This window comes from Eptesicus fuscus, chromosome 17 (genome assembly GCF_027574615.1).
Source record: "Eptesicus fuscus isolate TK198812 chromosome 17, DD_ASM_mEF_20220401, whole genome shotgun sequence".
Lineage (NCBI taxonomy): Eukaryota > Metazoa > Chordata > Mammalia > Chiroptera > Vespertilionidae > Eptesicus > Eptesicus fuscus.
Genome location: NC_072489.1, coordinates 19,797,163 through 19,824,746, shown reverse-complemented (window position 1 = coordinate 19,824,746; position 27,584 = coordinate 19,797,163). Strand labels below are relative to the sequence as shown.

Sequence of the window (27,584 nt, the reverse complement as noted above, 5' to 3'; positions counted from 1 at the left end):
GCCCGCCGTTCTGGCCCCCCTGGGAGAGGAGTGCAGGTGGTGGGAAGCAGTTGCAGGCAGGTGGCCTGAGCTTGCTTGGGGTCATGTGGTGACCTGGTGACCAGTCAGTGGAAGAATAGGGGCTTCTGACTCCGACCAGTGAGCTCTGTAGTGGGTTGAGTAGGCCCGCCCCCCCTCAAAATAAACACACACACACACACACACACACACACACACACACAGCCCCAGACATGTTTATGTCCCTGAATCTGAATGTGACCTTATTTGGAACAAGGGTCTTTGCAGATATAATTAGGTTCAGGATCCTGAGCTGAAACCATCCTGGACCGCCTGACTGTGCCTTAAATCCAATGACAAGTGTCCTCATAAGAGAAAGGCAGGGGGAGCTTTGAGACAGGAAGGAGGACACAGGCACTGGACGCTCGTGGAGGCAGGTGAAGGACCGCCTTAGAGCCACCAGCCCTGGGAGAGGCCCGGCTCTTCCCCCAGAGCCTCCGGAGGAAGAGTGGCCCTGAGACGACACCTGGGCCCCCAGAACTGTGAGAGAAGACCTTTCTGTTGTCTTAAGGCACCCAGTTTGTGGTCATTGGTTCCGACAGTCCCAGGAAACGAATGCAAGCCCTTTTTGCCTCACTTGGAAGGGGCCCAATTCAGGGCCCTGGAAATCCCTTTCCTTTCCGTGGGCTGTGCTGAAGACTCAGGTGGAGATCCGGTTGTGGTGGGGGGGGGGGGGTAGGGGGGTGAGGGGTGGGAGGGTGGGGGGAGCAAGGTTGGCAGGAAGGGGAGACTTACAGCCCTGCCCCACCAGAGGCCCCGCCCCTCCTAGTCTGTAGGCCCTGGCTGTGCTCTACAGGCTCCCCCTCCAAAAGGAAAGCCCGGTAGAAAGAGGCTAAAACTGGGGAAGGGGATGCACGTTAGCTCCCAGGAAGGACTTCCTGGTCTGAAAGTGGTTAAATCAAAACTGCCTGCCCAGTGGGCTGTAAAACACCCGGGGTTCCCTTGCAGCCTTTCAGAACTGGAGTGTCACCCATCACTCGGGCGGTTAGCATGTGGCTTGGAATTCCAGTTGGGTAGAACTTCGAAGGGCCTTGGAGGCCATCTGGTGCAGCCCCTTCCTCTCCGAGGGGAGGAAGCTGAGACCAGACCACCCAGCAAGTGCCTTTGGCCAGTGGGGCCACCTCCATCGCTCAGAGGGGACAGTGGGCACTGATCAGTGATTGCACTCCAGTATCATTTCCTCCAGCTGGAGGCAGGTGTCCCCATTCTAACAGGCCTGCTGCTGGGCCTGGGGACAAGGGCCTGGCATGTGGTTTATCACAGACCAGCCTTCTCTGCAGGGCCAGAAAGAGCCCAGGCAGCGGGAACCTGGCTCGTGCCTCTGGTTTGGTTCTGCTCAGCCTCTGATCCGGGACATCTGTTTTCCTGGCCCTGTGAGTCAAAGGGCACGGATGAGCCAGCCCGGTCGCTGTCCTTTGAGAAGCTGGCACCCTGAGTCCTAGCAGCATGCTCAGGACAGCTGCAGACGTCCTGTGATCGGGGTGGGGCCAGCCCGCAGCTCCCAGGAGGCTCTGGCGGGGACTTAGTCAGCACTGGACAGTTGGGCTCTGGGCTCCCATCCTCAGGCGCGGTGCTCTTGATCTGAGCAGAAAAGAGATGGGGGCGGGAGTTGTTCAGGAGCCACAGCCCCTGAGACGGGAGAGGGGCCTGTGGGTTTCTGTCTTCCTTCTCCATTGTGGTCTCTGGTGTGGCCTCCCTGAGAATTCAAGTTCCCCCTTTGCAGTTAGAAAGCCCCCCCCCCCCCCGCCGCCCGCCCCTTGCTGCCCTCTGTCTAGCCTGATGGCACCTTCCACTTCTATTGATTAGATTAGGTCAGGACCATATTTATTTTGGTAAAAAAAAAAAAAAAGTTGGCTGATTTAAAGAAAAATAGTGGCACCTCTGGGTCAGGTGTAGGTACTTTGTATCTGCTGATTTTCAAGAAAGAATGGGGATTCTCATGTGTTACAGCACGTTTCAAAGAAGTTTCCCCATCTTTTGGGGTCTCTGATTGACCCCTGGGCAGGAGCTATCATTCCTGTTCAACAGCAGAGGCACCCACACTCAGGAGGGAGTGGTCTGTCCTCTGAGGTCACAGCTCCTCAGGGAAGGAGGGCCCCACCAGCCCAGCCTCAGGGAGAGGTGATCGCAGCCTCACCTCCTCTCACTTCAGCACCAGGGCTTCCTCATGATGCTGATTTGTGGTGTTTGTCTTCTCCGTCCTAATTGCCTTAAAGGAGAGGAGGGGATTGAAGATGACAAGCACCCTCTCTCTCTCCTTCCTCCAAGCCTCCCCCCCAACAGGGAGGAGCGAGTCCTAAAGCCCTTGGGTCCTGCATTCTGTAGACTCAGCTGCATGTGTAATAACAGGTAGATCCTGTCTCGGGGCTGTATTTAGCCCCAGTTAGTAGTGAAACATCTGGTTCGGGCATGAATTTCAGGCCCGAGGAGGCTTCCTGTCCTGGGCCACTGGTGAGCCTGCCCCTGCTGTGGCCACTGGGACTTCCCTGGCCAAAGGGAGACGCAGACCTGTAAACAGACCTCGTGGAAGAGGTGGCACCTGGATCTTGCTTGTTCTCTCAATGTTTCTACTGTGAAAAAAATTTAAAACAGAAAAGGTGACAGAATGACACAGTGAACACCCATATGCCCAGCAACCTGACCGGCAATTTTGACATTTGGCCATGTCAGAGGAAGCTGCAGACATGGTGACAGTTCACCCAAGTATCCCAGAATGCACCTCCAAAAAGAGTGCTTGGATATAGCCACAGCACCATTATCATGCCTAAGAAAATACCAAGACCACATGAAAACTTCTCCAGTTGTCCCTACGATGTTTCCCATAATGCACTGAAAAAATCAGGATCCAGGACCACGGCTCATGTATTGCACTGGATCTCATTTTAACAAAAAAACGGGAGAGGTGATTCTGGAATCCTGGGGAAGACGGTGTGTTACTTGTCTTCATTTGCCTGATCCACCAAGACTTACGGGGGCCTTGCTCTCTCCTGACTTAGGGCAAGTCAGAAAGTGAGTAGGGAAAGGCTTGCTGGGCCTGGAAGGCGGTGTGGAGCGGTGGGGCCCCCTGCAAGAGCTCTCCTCCTGTTGGAAGGAGAGCTGCTTGCTGGCCAGACCCGGGACTCCCTGAGTGCCCACCCTTAGTCATCAGCTGCACACGGGGCCCTGTGCCAGGTGCTGGGAGTGAGGCTCTAAAGAGCTGGAAGACCCAGGGCCGGCTACCCACCGCCTGCTTGGGAGACCCGCCAGGCCCTGGTGTTGCCCAATCATAGCCGCTGTGTTTGCAAACAACCAGTGTGTAGGAGGCTTGGGGGAAGTCAGTGTGCCCAGAAAGGTGTGGGGTGGAGCCTCTTGGTCCCTTGGTCCCCATGCTTGGGATATAGTTGGGATGGGGCCTGGAGAGGCCTCCTCTCTTTTGCAAGATGGAGAGCACAGAGTCAGTAGTTCCTCTTCAAGCTGGGATAGTGGAAATGAAACTTCTTGTTAAAAAATTGTTAAACCCACAGAGAAGTTAAAAGAAGAGTTCAGAGAACACCTGTGTGCCCTTGACTTACCAACTGTTAACATCTTGTCTTAATCTTTCTATAAATATACTTCTTTTTTGCCCACCAGCTGAAAGAAAGCTGCAGCCATTGCGATCTCACCCTCAGATGCCCCAGCATTCAGCTTTGCAAAAAGGGCTTTCTCCCCCACGCCACCTTGTCCTGAAAAATAATCACCATGAAATAAAGCATCACCTATGCAGATCATAGCCAAAGTTCCTCAGCTGTTTTCCAAATGTCCTTGTGGGTTATGCAACCCAATCAGGGTGCACTCAAGATTCACACATTGCTGTGGCTGAGTCTCCTTAACCTCCCCCAGTGCAGATGATGGTTGCTGTCTGATTCCCTTGCAGCCTCCAGGCCTGTTGATCTGCAGAACATTAGCATTGTGGATTTGCTTCCCAGTTTCCTTTGATTGGGTTCAGGCCACACATTTTCTGCAGGAGCACTGCACCTGGGACGCGGCAGGAGGTGCAGAATGCCACCTGAGGGGACACGTGATGTCTGGCCACCCCGCTGCTGGCCATGCCAAGCTTGACCGCCAGCCCTCTGCATTGTAAATGTGCATTTCCCCAGGATAACAAACGAGTAAGCCGTGGGGTGACATGGGGGCTGTGTGACTACTCAGTTGGTGAAAGAACGTTTGAAAGCCAATCTGAGCATGTGACTCCCCTGCCTACATTATTTCAGTGGTTTCCCTGTTTCAAGTTCAAAATATATTGAGTTTGCCCAATTCTCACCACTTCCATGCGCCGGCCCTCGTCCAGGCTCATGTCTCCTGGGATCTGGTTACTGCAGTCGATCCGATTCCTGATTGCTTCCTCTGGCCTTCAACCCCGCCCCCCCCGCCCCCCCCCCCCCCCTCCACCTCGCCAGTCTGTTGGCAGCCCGGCAGCCAGAGTAACTCATTTAAAAGTCAAAGTCAGACCAGATCAATGCTCTGCAAACTTGCAGTGCCTCCCACCCACTCAGAGCAAAAGTCAGAGTCCTCACAGTGGCTGAAAGGGCGCCACCTGACCTGGCGTGCCCTGCCCCTGCCCTCTCACCGTATCTGCACTCACCCCCTGTCACGCTGCAGCGGCTATTCCTTGAACTCACGGACATGTTCCAAAGTCTTGGTAGTTGCTTGGACATTTGTCCACATGTCCAAGTAGATGACAGAGAACCCTCCCCTACTTCAGGTCTTTGCGGTTTAAAATGGCAGCCCCCTCCCCCGGCCTCCCTGGTTTCCTTTCTTGTTTTGTTGGTTTGTTTTTCTTTAGAGCACGCGTAACCAGGGCAGTCTAAGTGTTTTTCTTGTTGGTCTCTCCCACTGGAATGTGAGTTCCACCAAAGCTGGGGCTCTGTGTTTGGTTTCCTGCTCTACCTGTGCTCCGTCCCCCTTCCTGAAGCAGCTGCTGTCCAAGTGTGCTCCGGGGTCCTCGGGTGGGTGGGTGATCCGGGAAGGCCAAACCACTTTCTTTTTTTATCATTATTCATTTTCAATTACAGTCGACATACATCATTATATTCGTTTCAGGTGTACACCCCAGCGACCAGACATTTCATAAATTAATACGTGATCACTCCAATAAATAAAACCATATTCATAATAATAATAACAACATGTTTCCCCCCTCTCACTTGCTGTATAAACTGTTTGTTTTGGCCTGAGAGACCAGGCCTTGGTGGTCTGCCTTCTGTGAGCTTCCCTGGCCTCCACCTATCTACCTACCTGCCCTTGGCGCCCGCGATGCTGAGCTGCTATCTCTGAAGCACCTTCCTGGGCACCTGAAACTCGTGCCCACTTCAGAAATTCTTGCTGGTCAAATGCATGCATTACATGGACTCAGTTCAAACACCACCTCCTCCGGGAAGCCTCTGTGATCTCACTGTTCTTGCCCATGGTTTAGCATTTCCTCCTCTCTGCACATTCAGTGCCCTCGACCCCAGTGTGTCCCCATTTCTGCTGCATTTGTTGGTGAGTAGGTGTTTTTAGTAGAATGAACTCCTTGAGGGCAGGAACTCGGTATCTTTTTACTCCCCGTGACTGTCTGGTACATGACAGGCGTTTAATAAATGTATGTTGGATCAGTGAGTGCTGCCTTGGAATTCAGAATAGGGACGCCCCCTCCCCTGAGTTATTCTTGGACCAAAGTGCCTCTAAAGGGGAAATGGATTGTGGTGTCTGATTTGAGTCTTGAAATGTTGGTGTTACATCAGTGCTACATCTTTCCTGGGGAAGAGGAAGTCACATTTACTGAGCACCTGCTTGGTGCCAGGAACTTCTGTGTGTAGTCTTGCTTCAGGGGCATTGTGGTTCATTAGGCCACTGTGAACTGGCATAGCCCTAACCACTTCCCGTATGGCTTTGTCAGGAGAGTGTGGTCTGGGAGCGGAGCCATCACAATTCCTATGAACTTCTGGGACTAGTGCATCTCCATAATGTGAAGTCCTGTAGGTCAAAGATGGTATGTGTGTTGCTGGGTTCTGCCACCATGCCCTGCATGCAGTAGGTAATACATACCTGGAATTACCTGTTCAGTGGGCATAGTTAATACTATAAATATCGATCCCAGTGAGGGCTTCCCATTGATTTCATAGGTGATCAGGAGTGAAGAGAGATCCCTATAGCTGGGGTGATCCAGGAAGGCTGCCAGGGGGAGGAGGGCTTTGAGCTGAGCTATGGAGGATGGTGATTAGTCCCTTTTGGCTTTATTTCAAAAAAACTGTTGTTCTCCTTTCTTGGGAGGCAGTGTTGAGGGTGTATACCTCCTCTGAGGTTGGGCTGGGAAGGGCATCTCTGTCCCGTGTAGGGCCTTTCTCACGCAGAAGTGTGTCCTTCCTGGACTGGAGGGGAAGCACGGAGAACTCAGGAGAGGAGGAGACACCAGGCCCAAGTCGCATGGGAGCTAGTGCCAGAGCTGGGATTCCAGTCCCAGGCTCCCATGCTCCAGGTCAGTGCTCCTTCCAGTGTGTGATGCTGCCTCCTTCCTTCTTTGCCCTTTGACCTCTGTGGAGTCATGAGCGTTTGTAGTGGGTCAGTTTACATTCTTTAAGGCTCTGCAATGCCAGGCACTGACATGTGTGATCTGATCACCTCCTCTGCCTTCCAATCCTAGTTTAGGGGCAAAGGAAAGGTCTAGTTCAGATGTGGGATTTTGGGCAAAGGGGAAAAAAATGAATCAAGGGAATTTGGTTCATTTTCCTTAGATATAAAAGTAGATCTAACATTAAAAAGAAGCAACATGAGACAGTAAGCCCTATTATTGCCAAAATTATATAGAGACCGGCCTTAATTCCTATGCGCCCAACTCAGGCAGGTGCGCCCTGACCATGAGTTCTCCCTGCCTCTGCACTCATGGCTGGAATTTCCCTATCTCTTCCTTCCCTTCCCCCATGCCTGGTCCTCCACCGCCCGCTCCCTTTTGGTGGCTCCCTCCTTTGTTGTGGCTTCTCCTCTCAGCAGCCCAGATGGTGGGGGAGAAGTGAGATCAGGGGGGATACCCCCTTCATCCCTCTTCCCTGAAATTACTCTTGTCCTCACTTGGGGTCTCATTGGGCAACTCCTATGCTATCTCTGGGAAAGACCCCAGGCCAGGGGAAGACCGGGGGATGTGCCTGGCCCACTTCCTGGTGGACAGGTGTGGGTACTAAAAGGCTGCTGGGACCTGGACTGAAAGCCATTGTCTAGGACAAAGCTCCTTGTCACCTCCGGGAGCCTGTGTCTCTTTAAAGGGTCTGAAAGAGGGGTGGCCAGCAGTGGTTTGGCACAGGGTGTACCCCTGAGTGAACCCCAGCAGGAAGCAGCTCCACCCCAACCCCGCATAGCTCTTCATCTCTAGTCTCCTGCCCATGTCCCAGAACCCCAGCCTGCGTTCATCATTCCTCGCCTCAGCTCCAACCCTGGGCCTAGGGTGCCTCTCCCGGTGGCCTGAGCAGGAAGTCCCCACTCCCAGAGCCTGGGTCCTGGCTGCATTCCGGGGAGCACTGCCTTCAGTTCTGAATGGCCTCTGGCTAATGAGTCAGCCTGGCCTGGGGCTGAGATCTGGGAAGATAATCACCCCGGTGCCAGGAGAGCACAGCCCTGGGAGGCAGGTCTGGCTCTCGGTTCAGACACATGGAAGGTGGGGGGAGAGAGAAGGGCCCAGAGAGGGAGAGGAAAGGGAACCAGAGAGAGGTATGGATATTTACAGTATTAACTATGCCCACGGAACAGAGAATTCCAGGTCTGTATTACCTACCGCATTACCTTGACTCCCCTTTCCCCGTGGCTGCTTCCGTGGCTTTTAGAGTAACCACGAGTCACTCTTATCCTTAAACCTTGGAAGGCTCTACTGTGGAATGGGTCACCAGAGTTTCTTCTTTGGGCTCATGGGCGTGTGGAGCAAATACTTTCTCAGATTCATTTTTCCAACAGATACCAGCCCGGTCCCTACGCTGAGGGAGGGTCCAGTGTATCAGTCTGACCCCGGGCACCCTTCAAGGCCCAGCTCCAATGGGCCTCCCTGATTTCCCAGGAGAAAGGGGCTGCTCTGTCTCAGTGTCCTTATGCGGCATTTGTTACACTCCCTCCCGTCTGCCTGCCCCCGAGCTCCCCGAGGAGTGTCTGGGCGCGGACAGCTCTTCCCCTCGCTTCCATGTTTGTGGCGGTTCTCAGGGAGAGCCGGCTGGCCCCGGCCCCCGTGATTAGCTGGCCTTGCAGAGCTCCAGCTTACGGCAGGTCTTTCTCAGCCTGGAATGTGCTGTGTGTGGGGAGTCATTTTAGTTTTTATTTTGCCGTGGGAATGTGGGACATCATCCAGGGTGGGAAAGTGACAAGACAGGCCTCTAAGAAACTTCACAATGTAGAGAACAGACAACACGTGGGAGTCTTTTAAGGCAAGTTTCTGTCACCGTTGGTGACAGGAGGGTAGCCACCAGACTGGTGTGCCCGCTCTGCTTCTGAGAGAGATTTGTTCTCCAGAGGCCGTGTTTTCCACCCTGGACCTCGCTGGAGGGCCTGCTCAGGCAGGCCTGGGAAATACTTCCCGAGGTCTCAGTCTCTCCCCAGCGCTGCCTCGTCAGCCTGCGGAAGCTTGGGGGAAGTGGAGAGAGCAGTTTCCTTAGAGAAAGCGTAACAAAGAAGACACAAGTAAAGAAGGAATACACACTGCTCACGGGTAGGAAGCGCTGATTCAGTTCTACCCAAAGGGATCTGCGGATTCCGGGCGGCTCTCGTCACACCTCAGCAGGTTTGTCTGTTTTTTTTTCATGGAACTTGATAGGATGATTCTAAAATGTATAAGAAAGAGCCAAGGTCCACGAATATCCGGTCACGTCTGAAGAAGACAGGAAGGAGGGACTTGACCTACTAGGTGCTAAGATGTGTTCTAAAGCTATAGTCACTACGACGGGGAGGTTTGTTTAGGGGTAGACTGACTGATGAAAGAGGTAGGGAGCTAGAAGCTGGCCTAGGCATATGTGGAACCCTAGTGTATGACAGTGGGTCATGGCAGGTCTGTGGGGGCTGGAGGACTGGTTACTAATCGGTACAAACCAGAGCAGGCTGTGTGAGAGAACGCCGTGGACCAAGGGTTGCAATGAACCGAGTTCTCTGCACTTGATCTCCAGTTTTTAAAAAGAAGTCCAGGGTCAAGGCAGAGCTGACGGCAAAGCCCCGTGACGAAGACCAGGGACCGGCCTCTCTGTTGGCAGGAGGAGGCAGCTTCTGTTGCTGTCCCAGGCCTGGCTTTATTTGGGCTGAAAGAAGCCCCGTTCCTCAAGCACAGGCTGCCGGGAGTTAGGACGGGGGCCCGGTCAGTGGCACCCGGGCTCAGGGCCCCCAAAGCTTAGAATACTGCCCTGCAGTCCTGGAGGTGGGTCTGGCCCCTGAATCAGTTTGGGTTGGGGGCACTGCCAGGGCCTCTGGACCTGGTCTGTCCTGCTTCCCTTAGGAGATGGAGGGGTGGGGCAACAGGAACTGCACCTTCTTGGGGAAAGTGGGAGAAGAGATGGTTTTCTCCTGAATGAAGTCAGTGAATACTCATTGAGCCTTCTCTAGCTAGTGGCAGGGTGATTAGGACACACGATTTTTTATTAAGCGTGGTCTCTCTACTTTCAGAAAGCAACAGTGTAAGAGACAGCATCAATGAGAAACACTTTAGATCCGTGCTGTCCAATACGATGGCCATTAGCTGCATGTGGTCAAATTAAAATAAAATAGAATTTAAAAATTTAGTTCCTTAGACACACAAGCCACATTCCAAGAGCTTGTTCGTCACATGTGGCTAGTGGCTACCGTATTGAGCGTTACCAACGTCATAGAACATTCTGTTGGCACCTTTATATTTTGCAAAGACATTTCAGATCACTTCTCTCCCAGATCTTTGCAAAAGGCTGGTCTGGAAGTGCTAGTGGCAGGACAGACAGACAGACCGGTCTTTGTCATGAATCCTGATGACTCTACTGCTCCTATGATCCATATGATAGTAGATATCTTTATGGTCTATAAAATGAGTCATCATTTCTAGGATGTGCGGGAGTGTGAAGGTTAAGGGAGGTGATACAGGTCTAGCACTTTGCGGGATGCCGTACAGCACTTTATAAATGGCAGCAAGTCTGACTGCACTACAGGTGAAAAGTGAGGTTCAAAGAGGGGAAGTGACATGGCCAAGGAGACTGAACTAACAGACGGAGGCCCGGGTTAATGGACGCCCGGAATGCCAACCCCCATCTTTAATTCTGCCTCTCCTGCCTGCTCCTTCCAGCCCTGACCTGCACGGGAGAGAAGCTGGTACAGAGTGGGCCGAGTAGGAGGATGGGCCTGGGACAGAAGGGCTGATGGATGCCAAGTCTAAGGTTTGTCAGCTGGGTGCAGGGACCCTGCTGGCCCCATCTGATTTAAAATCTCTCTCAGGCCTTGGGGTTTAGCTATTCCCCACATCTCTCCAAGGTAGAAACTCAGAAGAAAAGTGCTTGGTTTGGGCCCGACACAGAACCCTGGAGGCTCGAGTGCCCCATGAGGTAGTTTTAGAATGAACCCGTTCTTGGGACTTTCCAGGAAACACGGGCTCCTCCAGGAAGCCCACCCTGATTTTCTGACAATTCCTTTCTTCCTCTCACGTTTGTTCAAATCCCCAGAGTCCCCCTGGATCTCTCCATAGTAGGAATTGCAGCTTGCTTCCCACAGGCCAAGGGGTCTTCACCTTCTTTGTGCCAGGAACCTTTCCCTTAGAGGTTAACAGAAGTAAAGGTGTGTGACCTTTTTCTCCGACCCCAATTGAAAGACCTCCTGGATCCCATCCATAGGGCCACAGAGGTCATTTCTAGCATCTCTCAGTCTCCCCTCCTCCAGTCTTACCCATATCTAGTCTTGTGGCCCCTGGAACCTCAGGGCCTGGAACGCAGTAGGTGCCTGGTTTGTGCCTTTTGGAGTGAAAATGGGCCTTTCATGCCCCCTCCAAGTGCAGACTTGCACCAGCCTGGGGGGGGGGGCAGTCTGTGGAGGGGACAGTGACCAGATGCTTCCTGGAGGAGGAAACACAGTGCCTCACGGGGGCTCCTGCTTCCCACAGCTGCATGGAGCTGGGCCTCTCCCTGATGAGAGGAAGGTGGGTCCCAAGCTGCGGGGCTCAGGGGGGAGTTTCAGCCCCTTTCACGCTGGGCACCCCGCTCCTGTGCAGCCTGTTGGAGGCAGCACGTGGCTTTGGGCCTGGCTGTAGGATGCCGGCAGCATGTTCTTTCCTTCTTTGGCCCCACCTGGGCGTGGCTGTGTGCCCCCTGCCCCGGCCTGTTTAGCTGAAGCTGTCCTGCTTGACAAATAGGCCATTGCTTCCTGCGCTGGAGCTGGAGTGGCTGGCCGCCTGGGAAGGCTATAATTAGCAGAGAAGAGTGGATGTGATCGCACACTGGCATTGACAGTTAATTTTATAGTCAGATGGAAACATAAACTGATGTCATCGGAGATGTAAATATCATTTGGAAATCTTGAAGTTTCTGGGAACTGAGGAGCCCAGATCAGCCTGTGCTGTGAGGGGAGCCGCCTTGGGGTTGCCTGCCAGGCCTCTGGGAGAGCTGGGGTGGCAGCACCTCGGGGTGGACCAGGAGGAATGGGCCGTGGGTACCCAGCGGTGGGGGAGTCCGGGGGCTCGGGTTGGCATTTGCCATGATCGCTTTCCCTATGGCTTTAGTGGTCTGGAAATGTTGCAAGGCTGACCAGCAAGGAAAATGCGATGCTTTCAACAGGAGGGAGGCGGGAGGAAGTTGGGTTTCCTGCCGGCATGCTGTTCGGGAGCTCGTCAGAACAGAAGCCCAGGACTGCCTCTGTGGAGAGGGCTGGGGTCAGTGCTGCTCAGAACGGGGGCAGCGGGCAGCGGCAGCCCTGGTGTTGTGGAGATGGTTTCCAAAGCAGCACACCTTACCTCAGAAGCACAGCCTAAGGGGGGAGTGCAGGAGGGGGTCCGGCTAGGCTGTGGCCATCCTGCCCGAGAAGAACTGTTTTCTTTGTTTACAACAGGAAACGTAGGACTCTCAACAGTATATGGATCAACTGTGAAAATATTAAGATGTTCTCCTGTTGGTTCAGTGACAGCATGAGGATTACACTTTTCATCGAGATGGAAAATGAGCCCTAGCTGGTGTGGCTCAGTGGATAGAGTGTCGGCCTGTGGACTGAGGGTCCCGGGTTTGATTCAGTCAAGGGCACATGCCCGGGGTTGTGGGATCGATCCCCAGTAGGGGGCGTGCAGGAGGCAGCCAATCAATGCTCCTCTCTCATCATTGATGTTTCTCTTTCTCTCTCCCTCTCCCTTCCTCTCTGAAATCAATATATATATATATATATGTATAAAAGATGGACAATGAGCCCCCACTCGGTAGTCCTCAAGTTCACCTCGCCCTCACAGTCACTCTCTGCCTGGGCTCTGAGGACTTGCTTCCCTGTGGGGTTCTTCCTTAACCATAGCCTCAGCCTTGGGGTGGAGGGGTGGCTGCCTCTGGGTCTGGCTCAGGGTCAGGGGACCTGGCTTTTTAAAGCTGCCCGCCCTTGTTCTCAAAGGCCTCCCAGGGCTTAGGCTGATCTTGAACAACGATTTCACCGCGTTCTGGGTTTTGGAGCATGAAGTGACCAGATAGTCTTTGTTTAACCTTTCTCTTTCAAAGGTAGGTTTCATTTCCTGGAATCACCATTTTCCCGGGCAGGGCTGTGTGTGCGTTTGTGTCCTGCCTTATAAATCTTAATGTTTACCCAAGTGGGTGAATTTGATGACATCATTTTACAGTTTTCCTGCTCTGGCCATGTGTTAATAACTGGCTTACCGCTGCGTTTGTCGATGCCTTCAGCACCTCCTGGCCCGTGTGTATTGGAAAGACATTCCTGCTAGACTTGGGGAGAGTGGATCTCTGTAACCCAATTATCTTTTCCAACCAAAGGAGTGGCACTTAGCTGTGAAATACAGCAGACTGCGGACCCGAGGGCGAGGACCATGGCTCCCTGGTCATCCTGTTCTCTGGTGTTTCTAAGTAAGGTTGGTCTGTGTGACATTTGGCATCCTTGCCCGTACCCAGGACAGTCTTTAGAAAGAAGTCAAAGGGACCTATTTGGAGGGCACGCTGTAGCCAATTGAAGGCTGGGTAGACCAGTAACTGCAGGGACAGCCTCCTCAGTGTTCCGGACGTTGGCTTATCTGTGCTCACGGCACATCTTGCCAACATCTGAGTTACCCCTCACTTCCTTTACTCGGGCCTTAGCCAACAGCACCATGTCTTTTGGTTATGGGCCCACATTGCCTCCCACTCAGTGGAGGAGTCCAGGGTCTCTAATGAGTTGCCTCTGCCCTCGGGAGTGTGTGGCCTGGAAAGTCAGAGTCCGTGGGCAGGCAAGAGACTTGGTAGAAAGCATTGACCTCAAACCCGAGGGGATCTGTTGGGAAGCCCAGCTGGCATCCATTCAGCACACATTGGTTGTAAACGCTGATTGCACTTCCTAAATGTCAGGGCTGTACGGCTGTTGGGGATGCCCGAAATAGTCGAAAACCCCCCTCCCGGCACGGAGCTTCTATTCTTGTGGGGAAGACACACAATTACAAAATCAAAGGGAAAAAGTCATATGCTGGCAAGTGCAAAGGAGAAAAATGAAACAGGGAAATGGGATCAGGCGTTTCAGGAGGCGGGATTCTTTTTTAAATAAGATGGCCCCTCGAAAGGCCGCCCCATGCACAGGTGACAATTGAGCAAGGGCCGGAAGGAGGTGAGGGCGTGAGCCATGTGGATTTCAGGAGGAAGTGCGGTCCAGGCAATAGAACAGCCTGTGCAAGGCCCAGGTTCGCTGACCCTCTGCCAGGCATTCCCCTTGACTCACCAAGACTTTCCCTAGATTTCCAAATAGGGTCTGTATTCGTTTGCTAGGGCTGCTCTAACAAAGTACCACAGACTGGGGGGCTTAAGCAACAGAAATGTATTGTCACAGTTCTGGAGGCTGGAAGTCTAAGATTAAGGTGTTGGCAGGGTCCGTTTTTCTGAGGCCTCTGTCTCAGGTTTGTAGGTGGCTGTCTTCTCCCTGTGTCTCCCATTGGTCTTCCCTTTGTGTATGTCTGCGCCCTAATCCCCTCTTCTTTTAAGGACAACAGTCATATTGCATTCAGGCCCACCCACCTGACCTTATTTTAATCTAATTACCTCTTTACAGGCTCTATCTCCTAATACAGCCACACTGAGGTCCTGGGGGTTAGGACTTCAGCATAGGAATTTTAGGGGAATGCAATTCAGCCTCTAACAGGTTCCCTCCCTGGACAGTCATCTGGGGTGACCCTCCCCCCCCCAACCCCCCAATGACAGGTACCACAGCCCTCAATAAGCTCTGCGGAGGAAAATCAAGTGCCTTCCAGTCCTCCTCATCTCTCCCTCCCGGCTTTCTCGCTGCAGCTGATCGGGACCCTGGTTCTGTCAGTGGGGATCTATGCAGAGGTCGAGCGGCAGAAATACAAAACCCTCGAAAGTGCCTTTCTGGCCCCGGCCATTATCCTCATCCTCCTGGGAGTCATCATGTTCATCGTCTCCTTCCTCGGCGTGCTGGCCTCCCTTCGAGACAACCTGTGCCTTCTTCAAGCGGTGAGTTGGCCCCGCGCACCCCTCAGCTGGTGGGTGGCAGGTCCTTGGAGTCCCCGGGAGAGGCAGGGAGACTGTCCCAGGCCTTCAGGCCTGCAGGTCCTCGGAGTCCCCGGGAGAGGCAGGGAGACTGTCCCACTCTTCAGGCCGCTCTCCTTCAGGCCGTTTCCCGGACCAGCCTCGCTGCCCACGGTGGCCACCTCCACTTCTGCGTTGGAATACTGGCCGTCTCACTTACTTAAACCCTCTGTGGGCCCGACTCCCGTTGGAAGGGGCAGAAACCACACTCAAATGAGAGCAAGTAAAACAAAACCCAGTTGGTAGTGAGTCCTTAGCGCACATAACCAGCAAACCACCCCCCACCCCCAGGCCCAGGGGTGCAGGCTGCGCCGGGGCTCCCCGCTGCCACCTCCCAGCTGGACACCTGGCATTGCCCTTCTTTTCTCTTGCGGTGTTGCCAGCAGCCCCAGGCCAACAGAGTCCTGGTGGCTCTTGTCCCAGGGAATCTTTCTTGGTATCTCTGGCCCCAATCCCAGGACTCAGAAGGGCCTGCCCTGGAGCCAGGGGGTGGGGTCAGCCCTCCTGCCCCCCTTACTGCGGGGTGAAGGATGGGTTTTCAGAGCTGCGGGTACCAGATAGGCAGATGCATTTGCTCTGCACCCACATTGTCTTCCTCACACGGGAAGCCCCTGGAAGCCCTGTAAGCAGGGCCTCGGTGCTGCCTGAGGCCGGGATCTGCTGGCCTCGGTTTGGACAATGCTGGTACTGGGATGAAGCGCAGGGGTGGGGTGCATGCTCTCTGTCTCAGGCATCCCCTCACCACCCTGGGAGTCTGGGAAGCCACTTGCGAGGGGCTCTGCCCGCACAGCTGGAAATGCTGCCCTGCCCGTTAAGCCAGGCCTGTTCCCTCTGGAGCAGCCTGAACGAGGACCAGCTCTCCTTGTGGGGTTGAGGGAGGCAGGGGGCGGGGAGGATGTTTTTCCGTCTCGGTCCCACCGAGGAGCCCTGGGACAAACCTCAGTAGCAGTCTGGCTTGGACAGCTGAGTCACTTTTCCTGACCATGGGCTCCAAGGACGGGCTTTCCCTCAGAACACCCACATCCTGTGTCCTCACAGGAGGAAGGGCGAGAGGCCCGGGAGGCTCTGTCATCCGACGGAGATGACTCCTGATGGACAGCGCTTCCTCTGCCGCTGTAGGTGCATCTCTGAATTTTGTTTTTCAGTTTATGTACATCCTCGGGATCTGCCTCATAATCGAGCTCATTGGTGGCGTGGTGGCCTTGATCTTCCGGAACCAGGTGGGCCTGGGGCGCATTTATCAGCCACATGCATGCTGAGCCCCACTGCGTGTGCCCTGGGCTGTAAAACTGGGCATGCACGGAGGAGAGAGCAGGGCATACAATTCCGCGTTCATTTTGCTGGGGAGACGGGCACGGAAAAGGGAAACCAGAGAGCAAGAAATGAACACAGGGCGATGGGAGAGGGCCTGGGGTGCAGAGTGGGAGGACAATGATGAAATAATGAAAGGGAGCCTCTCAGGTGAGGCTCAGGGGGAGCAGATACCCAGGCAGAGGGAGCCCCTGAGGCAGAGCGGAGCTTGTCCCGTGTGTGGACCCGGGTGGATGCACTTGGCTGAAGGGCGTGAGAGATGGGGAGGGATGGAAGGAGGAGCTGCAGTGCTGGCCAGTGCAGGTCACGTGGGTTCTCAGGGGCCAAGGTTTAGGAGGTGGGCATTTTCTCCAAAGGCAGCAGGAAGCCTTTGCAGAGTTGTGTGGGGGGGGGAGCGATGTGATCTGGCTTACATGTCCCTCACTGCGGGGAGACCAGGGGTCTGGAGTACATTTGGGGGCGCTGTCTATAGGACTCTGTTGTGCTGGGATATAAGAGTGAGGGTGGGAAAGGCTGAAAGGACCATGTGGCATCCAACCCGCTGGGATGGTTTGCAGAATCAGGAGCCCTTTGAGCTGGAACGGTTCTCAGGACTCCTGGTCTCCCACTCTTTCCATCCCAGATGCCATGTAGCCTCATACGAGCTGAGTGACCTTGGGCAAGTACTTCACTCTTGGAAGCCCCTGGGCTCCTGAGAGCAGTGGTCGGCAAACTGCAGCTTGCGAGCCACACGCGGCTCTTTGGCCCCTTGAGTGTGGCTCTTCCACAAAATACCACGGCCTGGGCGAGTCTATTTTGAAGAAGTGGCGCTAGAAGAAGTTTAAGTTTAAAAAATTTGGCTCTCAAAAGAAATTTCAATCGTTGTACTGTTGATATTTGGCTCTGTTGACTAATGAGTTTGCCGACCACTGCCAGAGGATCTTGGTTCCTAGCTCATGGAGTTTGGGCTAAGGATGTGATGAGAGAATGCGTGTGAAGAACTTGGCCCCTAGTGCACCCTCATTACATAGGAGCTCCTTTGCCCTGAAGCCTGAAGAAGAGAAGGGACTTGCCCCAGGTCCCACAGGAAGCCAGGGGCTGAGCGGGGCTGGCTGCCAGCGCGGAGGTCCGGAGATCCGTCATTTCTCCCACAGTCCGGTTCCTTTGTCTTCCTCCGGGCTGGGCGTTGGAGGCAGGGCTTGAGGAGCAGGGTCTGTTTTCGGAAACTCAGTTTTCTCTGTCCACTCCCCTGCCCCCACCCTCACCACCCTCACAGACTGTTTTGTTCCTGGCGCTCCTGGGCATCACTGTTGGACGGGTGCATCAGGGATGTAGCCACATTGTCCATCTTGTCAGAAGTGGAGCCCAAGGCAGCAGTCGCTGTCCCAGACACAAAGTTCCCGACACCACGTTGCTCAGATCCCTCAAATGACCCAGTGTCCGACTCCTGCCAGAACTTCACTGGCTCAGATGGGAGCAGGAAGCAACCTGCTCTGCCTGGGTCTCCTATGGATGGACCCTAACCACAGGCCTGGCTACACCCCTGGAATCCAGGGGTCTCCGTGTTTTATGAGCCCCAGGAGAGGGGAGGGGAGATTCCCATCGTATTGATGAAGTCAGTGAGGCACAGAGAGGTTAGGAAGCCCTCCCAAGAGCACACAGCAAGACAGAGGCAGCTCAGTCCTTTTTTCGATTCTATTTTTTCTATTCCCCCAACCCCCCCACTTTATTGAGGTATAATTGACAAATAAAATAGTAATATGTTTAAACTCTACAATGTGATGATTTGCTATACATAAACATTGTGGAATGATCACCACAATCAAGTTAAATAACTCATCCATCACCTCACATAGCTAACTTTTGGTGTGCGTGAGAATGTTTTGTTTAAGATCTATTCTCTTAGCAAACTTTAAGGATTTAAGACAGTATTATTAGCAATAGTGACCATGATGTAAATTACTAGTAGATCCTCAGAACTTACTCATCTTAACACTGAAAGTTTATACCCTCTGACCAACAGCTCCCCATTTACACCCACCCCCAGTCCCTGGCAACAGCTTTTCTACTCTCTGGTTCTATGGATTCAACTTTCTTCTTCTTCTCCTTCTCCTCCTTCTCCTCCTTCTCCTCCTCCTCCTCCTCCTTCTCCTCCTCCTTCTCCCCCTCCTCCTCCTCCTCCTTCTCCTCCTCCTCCTCCTTCTCCTTCTCCTCCTCCTCCCCCTCCTTCTCCTCCTCCTCCTCCCCCTCCTTCTCCTCCTCCTCCTCCTCCTCCTTCTCCTCCTCCTCCTCCTCCTTCTCCTCCTCCTTCTCCCCCTCCTTCTGCTCCTCCTCCGCCTGCTCCTTCTCCCCCCCATCCTCCTCCTTCTCCTCCTCCTCCTCCTCCCCATCCTTCTCCTCCTCCTCCTCCCCCTCCTTCTCCTCCTCCTCCTCCTCCTCCTTCTCCTCCTTCTCCTCCTTCTCCTCCTCCTCCTCCTTCTCCTCCTCCTTCTCCTCCTCCTCCTCCTCCTCCTCCTCCTCCTCCTCCTCCTCCTCCTCCTCCTCCTCCTCCTCCTTCTCATACAGTATTTGTCTTTCTCTGTCTGGCTTATTTCACTTAGCATAATGTCCTCCAGGTTCATCCATGTTGAAACGTATGGCAGCATTGCCTTCTTTTTCATTGCTGAATAATATTCCATTGTATATGTGTGTGTGCTGTCTATACACAATACAATACAAATGCTGTGTTTTTCTTTACCACATTCACCTGTTGACAGACATGTAGGTTTTTCCCATATCTTGGTTATTATGAATAATGCTGCAGTGAACATGGGAGTTCTCTTCATGGCAGGTAGCTCCTTTAGGTAGTGATTTTATTTCCTTCGGATGTATATCCAGAAGTGGGATTGCGGGATCATATGGTAGTTCTAGTTTTAATTTTGTGAGGAAACTTCATACTGTTTTCCATAATGCTTGCCCCAATTGACATTCCCACTATCAGTGTACAAAGGTTCCCTTTTCTCCTCAGCAACATTTGTTATGTCTTATCTTTTTCTTAATAGACATTCATGTCAGATGATAGCTCATTGTAGTTTTGCTTTGCATTTCCCTGATGATTAGTGATGTTGAGCATCTTTTCATTGACCTGTTTGGCCATTTGTCTGTCTTCTTTGGAAAAATATATATTCAAATCTTCTGCCCATCATTAATCATATTATTATTATTATTATTTGCTATGGGGTTGTGAGGGCTCCTTATATATTTTAGATATTAACCCCTTATCAGATATATTATTTGCAAATATTTTCTCCCATTCTGTAGGTTGTTTTTTTTCCCATTTTTCCTGATCATTTCCTTTGCTGTGCTTAAACCTTTTAGTTTGATGTAGTCCCACTTGTTTATTTTTGCTTTTGTTGCCTGTGTCAGATAAAAAAATATATATATATATTACCAAAACCAATGTTAAGGAACTTACTACCTGTGTTTTCTTATACAAGTTTTATGATTTTAGGTCTTACTTTTAAGCCTTTTATCCATTTTGAGTTGATTTTTGTGTATGGTGTAAGATAAAGGTCCAGTTTCTTTTTCTTTTCTTTTTCTTTTTTTTTTTTTGCATGTGGATACACAGTTTTTTTCAATCCCATTTACTGAAGAGACTATCTTTTCCCCATTGTGTATTCTTGGCACCTTTGTTGAAAATTAGTTGACTATATATGTGTGGATTTATTTCTAGGCTCTCCATTCTGTTTCATTGATCTATGTGTCTGTTTTTATGACAATACCATACTGTTTTGGTAACTGTAGCTTTGTAATATAGTTTGAAATCAGGAAGTGTGATGCCTTTAGCTTCACTTTTCTTGCTCAACATTACTGTAGCTATTTGGGGTCTGTTGTGGTTCTATACAAATTTTAGGATTTTTTTTCTATTTCTGTGGAAAATGCCATTGAAATTTTATAGGGATTTCACTGAACGTGTAGATCACTCTGGGTAGTATGGAGATTTTAACAATGTTATTTCTTTTGATCCATGAACAAGGGATATCTTTCCAATTATTTGTGCTGTCTTCAATTTCTTCCAATGTTTTATAGTTTTCAGCATACAAGTCTTTCACATCCTTATTTAAATTCATCTCTAAGTATTTTATTTTTTTATGGTATTGTTAAATGTTATTGTTTTCTTAATTTCTTTTTTTTAAAATATATTTTATTGATTTTTTACAGAGAGGAAGAGAGAGGGATAGAGAGCTAGAAACATGGATGAGAGAGAAACATCGATCAGCTGCCTCCTGCACACCTCCCACTGGGGATGTGCCCGCAACCAAGGCACATGCCCCTGACCGGAATCGAACCTGGGACCTTTGAGTCCGCAGGCTGACGCTCTATCCACTGAGCCAAACCGGTTTCGGCTGTTTTCTTAATTTCTGTTTTTTGGATAGCCCATTGTTAGTGTGTAGAAATGCAACTGATTTTTGTATGTGTTTTTTTTGTATACTGCAACTTTACTGAATTTATTTATCAGTTCTCAGTTTTTTGCTGGAGTCTTGAGGATTTTCTATGCAGAACATCATGTCATCTGCAAACAGACAATTTTACTTCTTTTTCTCTCATTTGGATGCCTTTTATTTCTCTTTCTTGCCTAATTTTCTTGCTTTGGCTAGGACTTCCAATACTATGTTAAATAGACGGGGTGAGAGTGGGCACGGTGTCTCTTCCTGATCTTAGAGGAAATGTTTTTAGCTTTTCCCTTTTGAGTATGATGTTAGCTGTGGACTTGTCACGTATGGCCTTTGTTATGTTGAGATACATTCTTACTATACCTAATTTGTTGAGAGTTTTTATCAGCAAGGATACTGAATTTTGTCAAATGCCTTTTTCTGCATCTATTGAGATGATCATACGATTTTTATCTTTCATTCTGTTAATGTGGTACATCACATTGATTGGTTGGCAGATGTTGAATCATCATTGTGTCTCAGGGATAAATCCCACTTGATCATGATTTTGTAATTCTGTTGATTTTGGCTTGCTAATATTATGTTGATGGTTTTTGCAACCATGTTCATCAGGGATGTTAGCTGGCACTTTTTTTTCTTGTGGTGTCCTTGTTAACTTTGGTGTCAGTGCAGCGCTGGCCTCGTAAATGAGTTTGGAAGTGTTCCCTGGTCTTCAGTACTTGGGAATAATTTGAGAAGGATTGGTATTAATTCTTCTTTAAACACTTGGTAGAGTTTACCAGTGAAGCCATCTTGTCCTGGACTTCTCTTTATTGGGAGACTTTTGATTACTGATTCAAGTTCTTTACTCGTTATTGGTCTGTTCGGATTTCCTATTTCTTCAGGGTTCAGTCTTGGTTGGTTGTATGTCTCTAGGAATTTACCTGTTTCTTCTAAGTTGTCCGGTTTGTGGGTGTATGAGCATTTACAGCAGTCTCTTGTGATCTTTTGTATTTCTGTGACATCACTTGTAACCTCTCCTCTTTATTTTTGTAACATCTCTCTCATTTCTGATTTTATTTATTTAAATATTCTCTTTTTTTCATTATCTAGCTTTGTCAATTTTGTATATGTTTTTTCAAAAATCCAACTCTTAGTTTTATTGATCTTTTCAAATTGTCTTTTTTTTTTTTTTAGTCTATTTCATTTGTTTTCACTCTGATCTTTGATATTTTCTTCATTCTAACTTCAGGCTTAGTTTGTTTTTCTAGTTCTTTGAGGTATAAAGTTAGGTTGTTTATTTGAGATCTTTTCCCCCCTTAATGTAGAAAGAATCATTATAAACTTCCCTCTTAGAACTACTTAAATGCTGGTATGTTGTGTTTCTATTTTAATTTGTCTTGTGATATATTTTTTTTAATTTCCCTTTTGATTTCTTATTTGCCTCGTTGGTTGGTTTCCCAATCTGGTCTTGCTAGCTGCTCCTCCTTTCCCCCTTTTCTACTTCTCAGACGGTCTGTTCTGAGCTGGCAGAGCCAGGGCGTGGGTTATTTTGTCAGCACTGCTGAGGGGAGAGTTGTTTATTCCATTTGCCCATGCGGGTGCTTTTCTGTGCAGCCAGCAGGGCTCCCAGCCGGCCTGCGGCTTTCCAGAGATGATGGGTTAGTGCTTTGCTGGCCACAGCCCAGGCCCAGGTCACGGTCAGCAGCATCAGTGGTTTTAATAAACAATCCCCTAAGTGAGCAGCAGTCCGGTCTCCATCGTGCTTTCTCAAAGGCAGTCCGATCTGTCATTCTCCAGCGCCTGCAGTCACAGGCTCCAACACCACTCCTTTTCAGCGAGGGAGCCGAGCCCAGAGGAAACCTCCAGGGGCCATTTAGCCCTCACAGCTAGGGATGCTGGGGCCTGAGGTCGGGGTGGGCGTTACCAGTTATCCCCAGACCCTGAGGGTACCGTGGGGTGAAGTGTGTGCCTTACCCGTGGATGGGGTGTCCCCTCAGCGAGCCCTGCCAGAGAATGTCTCGGCACGTAGCCCAGGATGGACCCTCACCATCAGGGGTCTCAGTTGTTTGGGGTTCATGGTGGGCTGTGCTGTCCTCTGCCTATAATACATATTTCAAAGTAATTCAAAAATGAGATGCAAAACTATAAGCGCAGTAAGATTTCCACATAAAAAAAAAATAGGCCTGGAAAACTCTGGAAGGAAATAGAAATCTGAACACACAAACTCATGTTTCCTCTAAGGGGTAGGGACGAGGGCGATTTTTATTTTCTTGTTTATACTTTTTCCCTAGCTTTCAGAGTTTCTTTTTCCTTTGTCGTAATCTAGGGGAACATACCATATAAAGAAAAATAATGTCCCTCCCAGCTCCAGTGCAGTGTGCTGTCGTCAAACAGGAGATGAGCCCAGGGTGAGGCGAGGGAGGGAGCAGCCTGGTTGTTGAAGGGGCAGGAAGGGGCAGTGCACGGTGGAGAGAAAGGCGAGGAGCAATCACGGTCAGCTGCTGGGAGGAGGCGCGTTCCCAGCTCCACTTTCTCCTCACCCAGAGGAGAGACAGCTTTCTCTGAGTCACACTACAACAAGCCCGGCCCCCACCGGTCGCCTGGAACTCTAAGAATCCACTTGTGGTGACAGATGAGGACAAGTCATCAAGCGAATGACTTCACATTCAGTTCCCGGGAAGATGCAGAGCCCGTGGCCACAGCCAGGCTGCAGAGATGCAGACTCCCTGGAGGAAGGCAGGAACTCTCCACCCACCCTTGACCCTGGACAAGGGTTTGGCTGGCAGGCACCTCCTGACAGTCAGACGGAGGAGACCCCTCTGCCTGTACAGTCTGGTGGCCATGCTCTGGGGAGCCGGCACAGAGCAGGTGGCCCTGAGGCCTGGGCAGTAGGAACAGGGGTGCAGCGTCTTGACCCCAGCCAGGGGGAGGAAACCGGAATGACCTCCATGACTTGTCTGTCTCACCCCTCTTGACCTACCATCACCCCAGTCTGTTCCAGGGACGCTCTTGAGGGTGTCAGGAATGTGGGAGGAGGGCAAGCCCTACCTGTGTGTTCCCAGGCAGGCAGAGCTGAGCAGGGTCACCCAGCGGGTGCTGGGCTCTACCTGCTGTATCGGTGTCCCCATCCCAGGCCTCCTTCCCTCCGCCACCCGGGCCTTGATCAAAGGTCTGTGGTCACACCCAACTCCAGGCCCGGGGATGGTGGGCAGCATGCAGCCTGTTTGTTTTATCACGACACTGGCACTAGCTAGCTCTGGGCCTGACCTTGGGGTCAGGGGCAGGGAGAAAGGAGATGGCACCACATGCACGCACGCACACACGTACGCACGCCCGCACACACCATGGCCCGCTTGGCTGAGCACCTGAACATGTATATCCTTCTACCCAGAGCAAAGAAGAGAAAGTTCTGCCCTGATCTGGCCGGACTCCACTGCTGGTGCACCCCACCGTGGACAGCCATTTGGGAGTGAGAGCTGGAGCCCCAAATACCTGGGAAACGCAGCAGAGCCTCCCCCGCCACAGGGATTAAACCCGTGGCCTCGGCCAGGCCTGAGGGTGGGGATGGCAGGTATTCCCACCGCCTTGCAGCTCTCCTCTCCTTTTGTTCTTGCTCCTTGGGTTTCCGTTGGCCCTCCTGTCAGATTGGGCCAGTGCAGGGCTGGAGCAGAGCCTGGGGCCTGGGGGCAAGAGGACGGGTCCCCACCCACGAGGGCACTGAGGGAAGCCCAGGGAGGCTGGCTCAGTGCTGTGAGGTGCTGGTGTCCTGTTCGGAGAGCCAGGCTGGCGTTGGTTCCAGCGGGGCTGCCAGCAGCCGGCCTCCCCAGCCTTGGGTTTTAGAAGCTGATATGGAGCCGGCAGCCTCCAGGAAGCCAGGAGACCAGGGCTGCTCCTTCCTGCTGGGCGGCTCCAGCCCCTCCCTCCCTCCCTCCCTCCTCTCCCTGCTCCTCCAGCCTCCCAGCCTGGGGAGCTGCTGCCACTGCCCCCCACCCCTTCCAATTCCTCACCGATTTAAAACACCCTAAGCGGCTCTGCTGAGAGGGGTGATGTGGCGGTTCAGATGTCTTTAAAATGAGATTTAGAAGAAAGAACTAGATGGCTTGCATCTGGTGGCTTGCACAACGGGCCATGCGTGCCGTGCCCTTTGATGTTTGCTTACTGTTTGCTTAATTTAGCCTGGCCACGTGGCCTTGAGGCCATGCCAGCTGTTTGTGAAAGGTGTTTTCTAGTCCTTGTTGGAGCTGCCCCTGCTGGTGTGACCGGGTTTAGAGCGTGTGTGTGTGTGTGTGTGTGTGTGTGTGTGTGTGTGAGACCCTGCGTGTGTTTGCCTCTGGGAGCAGCGGAGGAACCAGAATTGTCTCTTCCCTGCCGTGCTCCACAAGGTGTACCCTCTGGGTGGCCCCCCAATCCCTCCGAACACAGCTGAACACAGCAGAGCTCTCTACAGCCATAATGAACAGGGCAACTCACCTGTCTCGCTGGAACTTCCCACCACCCCCCACTCCACCACAGCATAGGGACCACCTGAATGTCCTATACATCTCCTTGTACACACACATGCACACAGAGACATATACACAGACACACACACATGCACATACAGACACACAGAGAGAGACACACATGCACATGTATATACTCAGAGACACAGATACAGACACAGACACACAGACACACAGACAGACATACACACACACACTGGCTCACACACACAGTGCCAAAGGCAGTGCACACACATGTGAGCCAGCATGATGCAGAGAGGCCCCTGCTGGGAACTGGGGCACCTGCCGCTCACGGAGCCTGGGACCATCTGCTTCTCCTGCCCATGTCCGGAGGCCTCCAGGGGGGCCTGTCTTCCCCACAGGGCCCCGCTCGGCTCCCCAGAGGGAAAGCCGGATTCTCACACAGGCCTCCTTTGGGGTCGGCAGCTTTGGAAGGTGCTCAGAGACTGAGATGGTTTGGGGAGAGAGGTCAGGAGAGCTTTCCCCCTCAGGCCTCTGGGCATCCCCTCTGCTGACCTGCCGGCCTCCTGCCCTCCTCCCCTCCCCTCCCCTCCCCTCCATCTTTAGCATGCTGACCCAGTGGAGGGCTGGGAGGTGGCCAGTGGGCTGGGAGGTGGCCAGTGGGCTGACCTGCCCGGTCCTCCTCCCCTCCCCTCCCCTCCATCTCTAGCATGCTGACCCAGTGGAGGGTTGGGAGGTGGCCAGTGGGCTGGGCTGGGTGCAGAAGGGCGTGGTGGGCCGGGGCTGTGTCTGCAGTGCCTCGAGAGTGGAAGGAAGCTGGTTGACACACCCTCATGCATGCAGCCTTAGACATGTCCCTGACACTGACATTGCCCCTTGTGCCTCAGCTCAGCCAAGGGCCCCTACAGCCTGCCACTCAATGCCATGAGCTCATTCCCTGTCCTCCCAGGGGTGGCAGACTGGCTGAGCCCTGGGGTCCCGTTTCTCAGACACTCCAACCATGGCCCAGGATCCCTGCTCTGCCCAGGCTGTGTGGCCACCCAGCCCTGGCCCAGGCTCCAGCGCCAGACACGTGCAGGGCTGTGGGCCGTTGAGTGCAGAGGTTTCAGGCGGGAGAGGCCTGGCCCGGGCCTCAGAGGTGCGTCCAGTCTTCGCCAGCTCCCGGGTCCGCTCCGGGGCGGCTGCTCAGCAGCAGCAGAGGGCTCCCCTGCTGCCCCACAGGCTTCCCTGAGCCGGTCTCCTTCGCCTCCGTGGCTTTGAGCGGCGTGTCGGGAAGGACTTGGCACGGGTATCCTTTGTGTCTCTCTTCCTGACACTGCAGATGGGCGGGGAGACGGCCCCAGACTGAACCTTGGCTTCTTAAAGTGCATCAGGCTGAGAGTTTGACACTTTGATTCCAGCATCAACCTGCCAGCAACCAGCAGGGTGACCTTGGACAAGTCACCTGGCTTCTCTAGGCTGCAGGGTGCTTGTGAGGGGTGCTAGGCCAGGGACGGGCTCTTGCCCCAAGGCTGCGGCCATTGAAGTATGTCATTTGGCCAAGACTTGGGGCCTTGGTTTCCCCTGGGGTTAGCATTTTCCACGGATGATGTGATGGGTATGAAGTGGTGCCATGGGTATGTGTCTTCTGGGAGAAGAAAGATCTATACTGATAAGACCAGGACCTACTATGTCCCTGGCATCTTCGGAAGGACTTCCGTAGTTTTAGTTTATTTAAATCTCAAATCCCTAGGAGGCAGAGGATGCCTCCCCACTTTGCAGGTGGAGAAATGGAGGCTCAAAGGTTAAATGAAGTGCCTGAGGCCTGGGTGGCTGCAGGACGGTTCTCGATCCTAAGGCCCGACAGCCCCTCTCAGCCTAGTCTTTGATCCTCGGAGCTGGAAGATGTCACACAGATAGGCCTGGGAAACTGAGGCCCAGAGAGGGGAAGAGCTGTGGCGGGGCCCGCAGTGGCAGGACTGGGCCTGGACCCCAGGGCCCCGCTGTCCCAGGGTCCCCGCAGGCACCCCCCCTGGCCGTCGTCTGGCTCCAGGGCCGAGAATGCCCGCTTTGTGCCGCACAATCTCTGATGATACGAGGGCCTCCCCGCTCTGAAGGCCCCGATTGTCCCTGTGAGCATGGAGCTGGGCTGCCCACGTCCCCGTCCCCGCCCCTGCCCGCTCCGGGGCCTTTTGTGCTCCGGGATCTCAGCACAACAGCCGGGCTGTGGATCCAGAAGGCCCAGGGTGGCTGGGGGAGGGCGGCGTGCCAGCGCTCTTCCCGGCGGGGACTGCCCCAGTTCCAGCCAGGAGGTGGGCCCTGTCCTCGGGGCCAGAGCCCTGCAGCCATGGGGAGGGGCCCACGCGGAACTCGGGAGACCTCATGCCCTGTCCTGGCTGGGCCCCTCACCAGCCTGCTCTGCAAACTGGGGAGCGTCAGGCCCCTCTCTGGCCTCAGCTTCCTTATCTGTAACACAAGAGGTTGGATAGTAGAGAAGAGTGGAGAGGTCTAGGGGGCAAAGAGAAGATTCAGCTCAGGCCTGTCTCTGGACAGTAGAAGGAACGCCAGGCTGGGAACCGGGACAGCTGAGGGCCAGCCCCCTGGCTGCTTTGGGGCTGTGCACCCCCAGCTGGGCCCCCTCTCAGGGCCTGGGTTGTTCGATCTGCAAAGGAAAAGGGGGTGAGCCCCTCCTGCTCAGA

General features: G+C 52.7%; 1 protein-coding gene across 1 annotated transcript in view; it reads left to right on the top strand.

Annotated features, from left to right (window-relative positions):
* Nucleotides 1-27,584, top strand: part of TSPAN15 (tetraspanin 15) — a 49,515-nt gene that overhangs the window by 10,141 nt on the left and 11,790 nt on the right. The window contains exons 2-3 of the mRNA XM_008145431.3: nucleotides 14,478-14,663; nucleotides 15,884-15,958. Of these exons, the coding sequence (XP_008143653.1) occupies nucleotides 14,478-14,663; nucleotides 15,884-15,958 (261 nt within the window). The remainder of the gene's footprint in view (nucleotides 1-14,477; nucleotides 14,664-15,883; nucleotides 15,959-27,584) is intronic.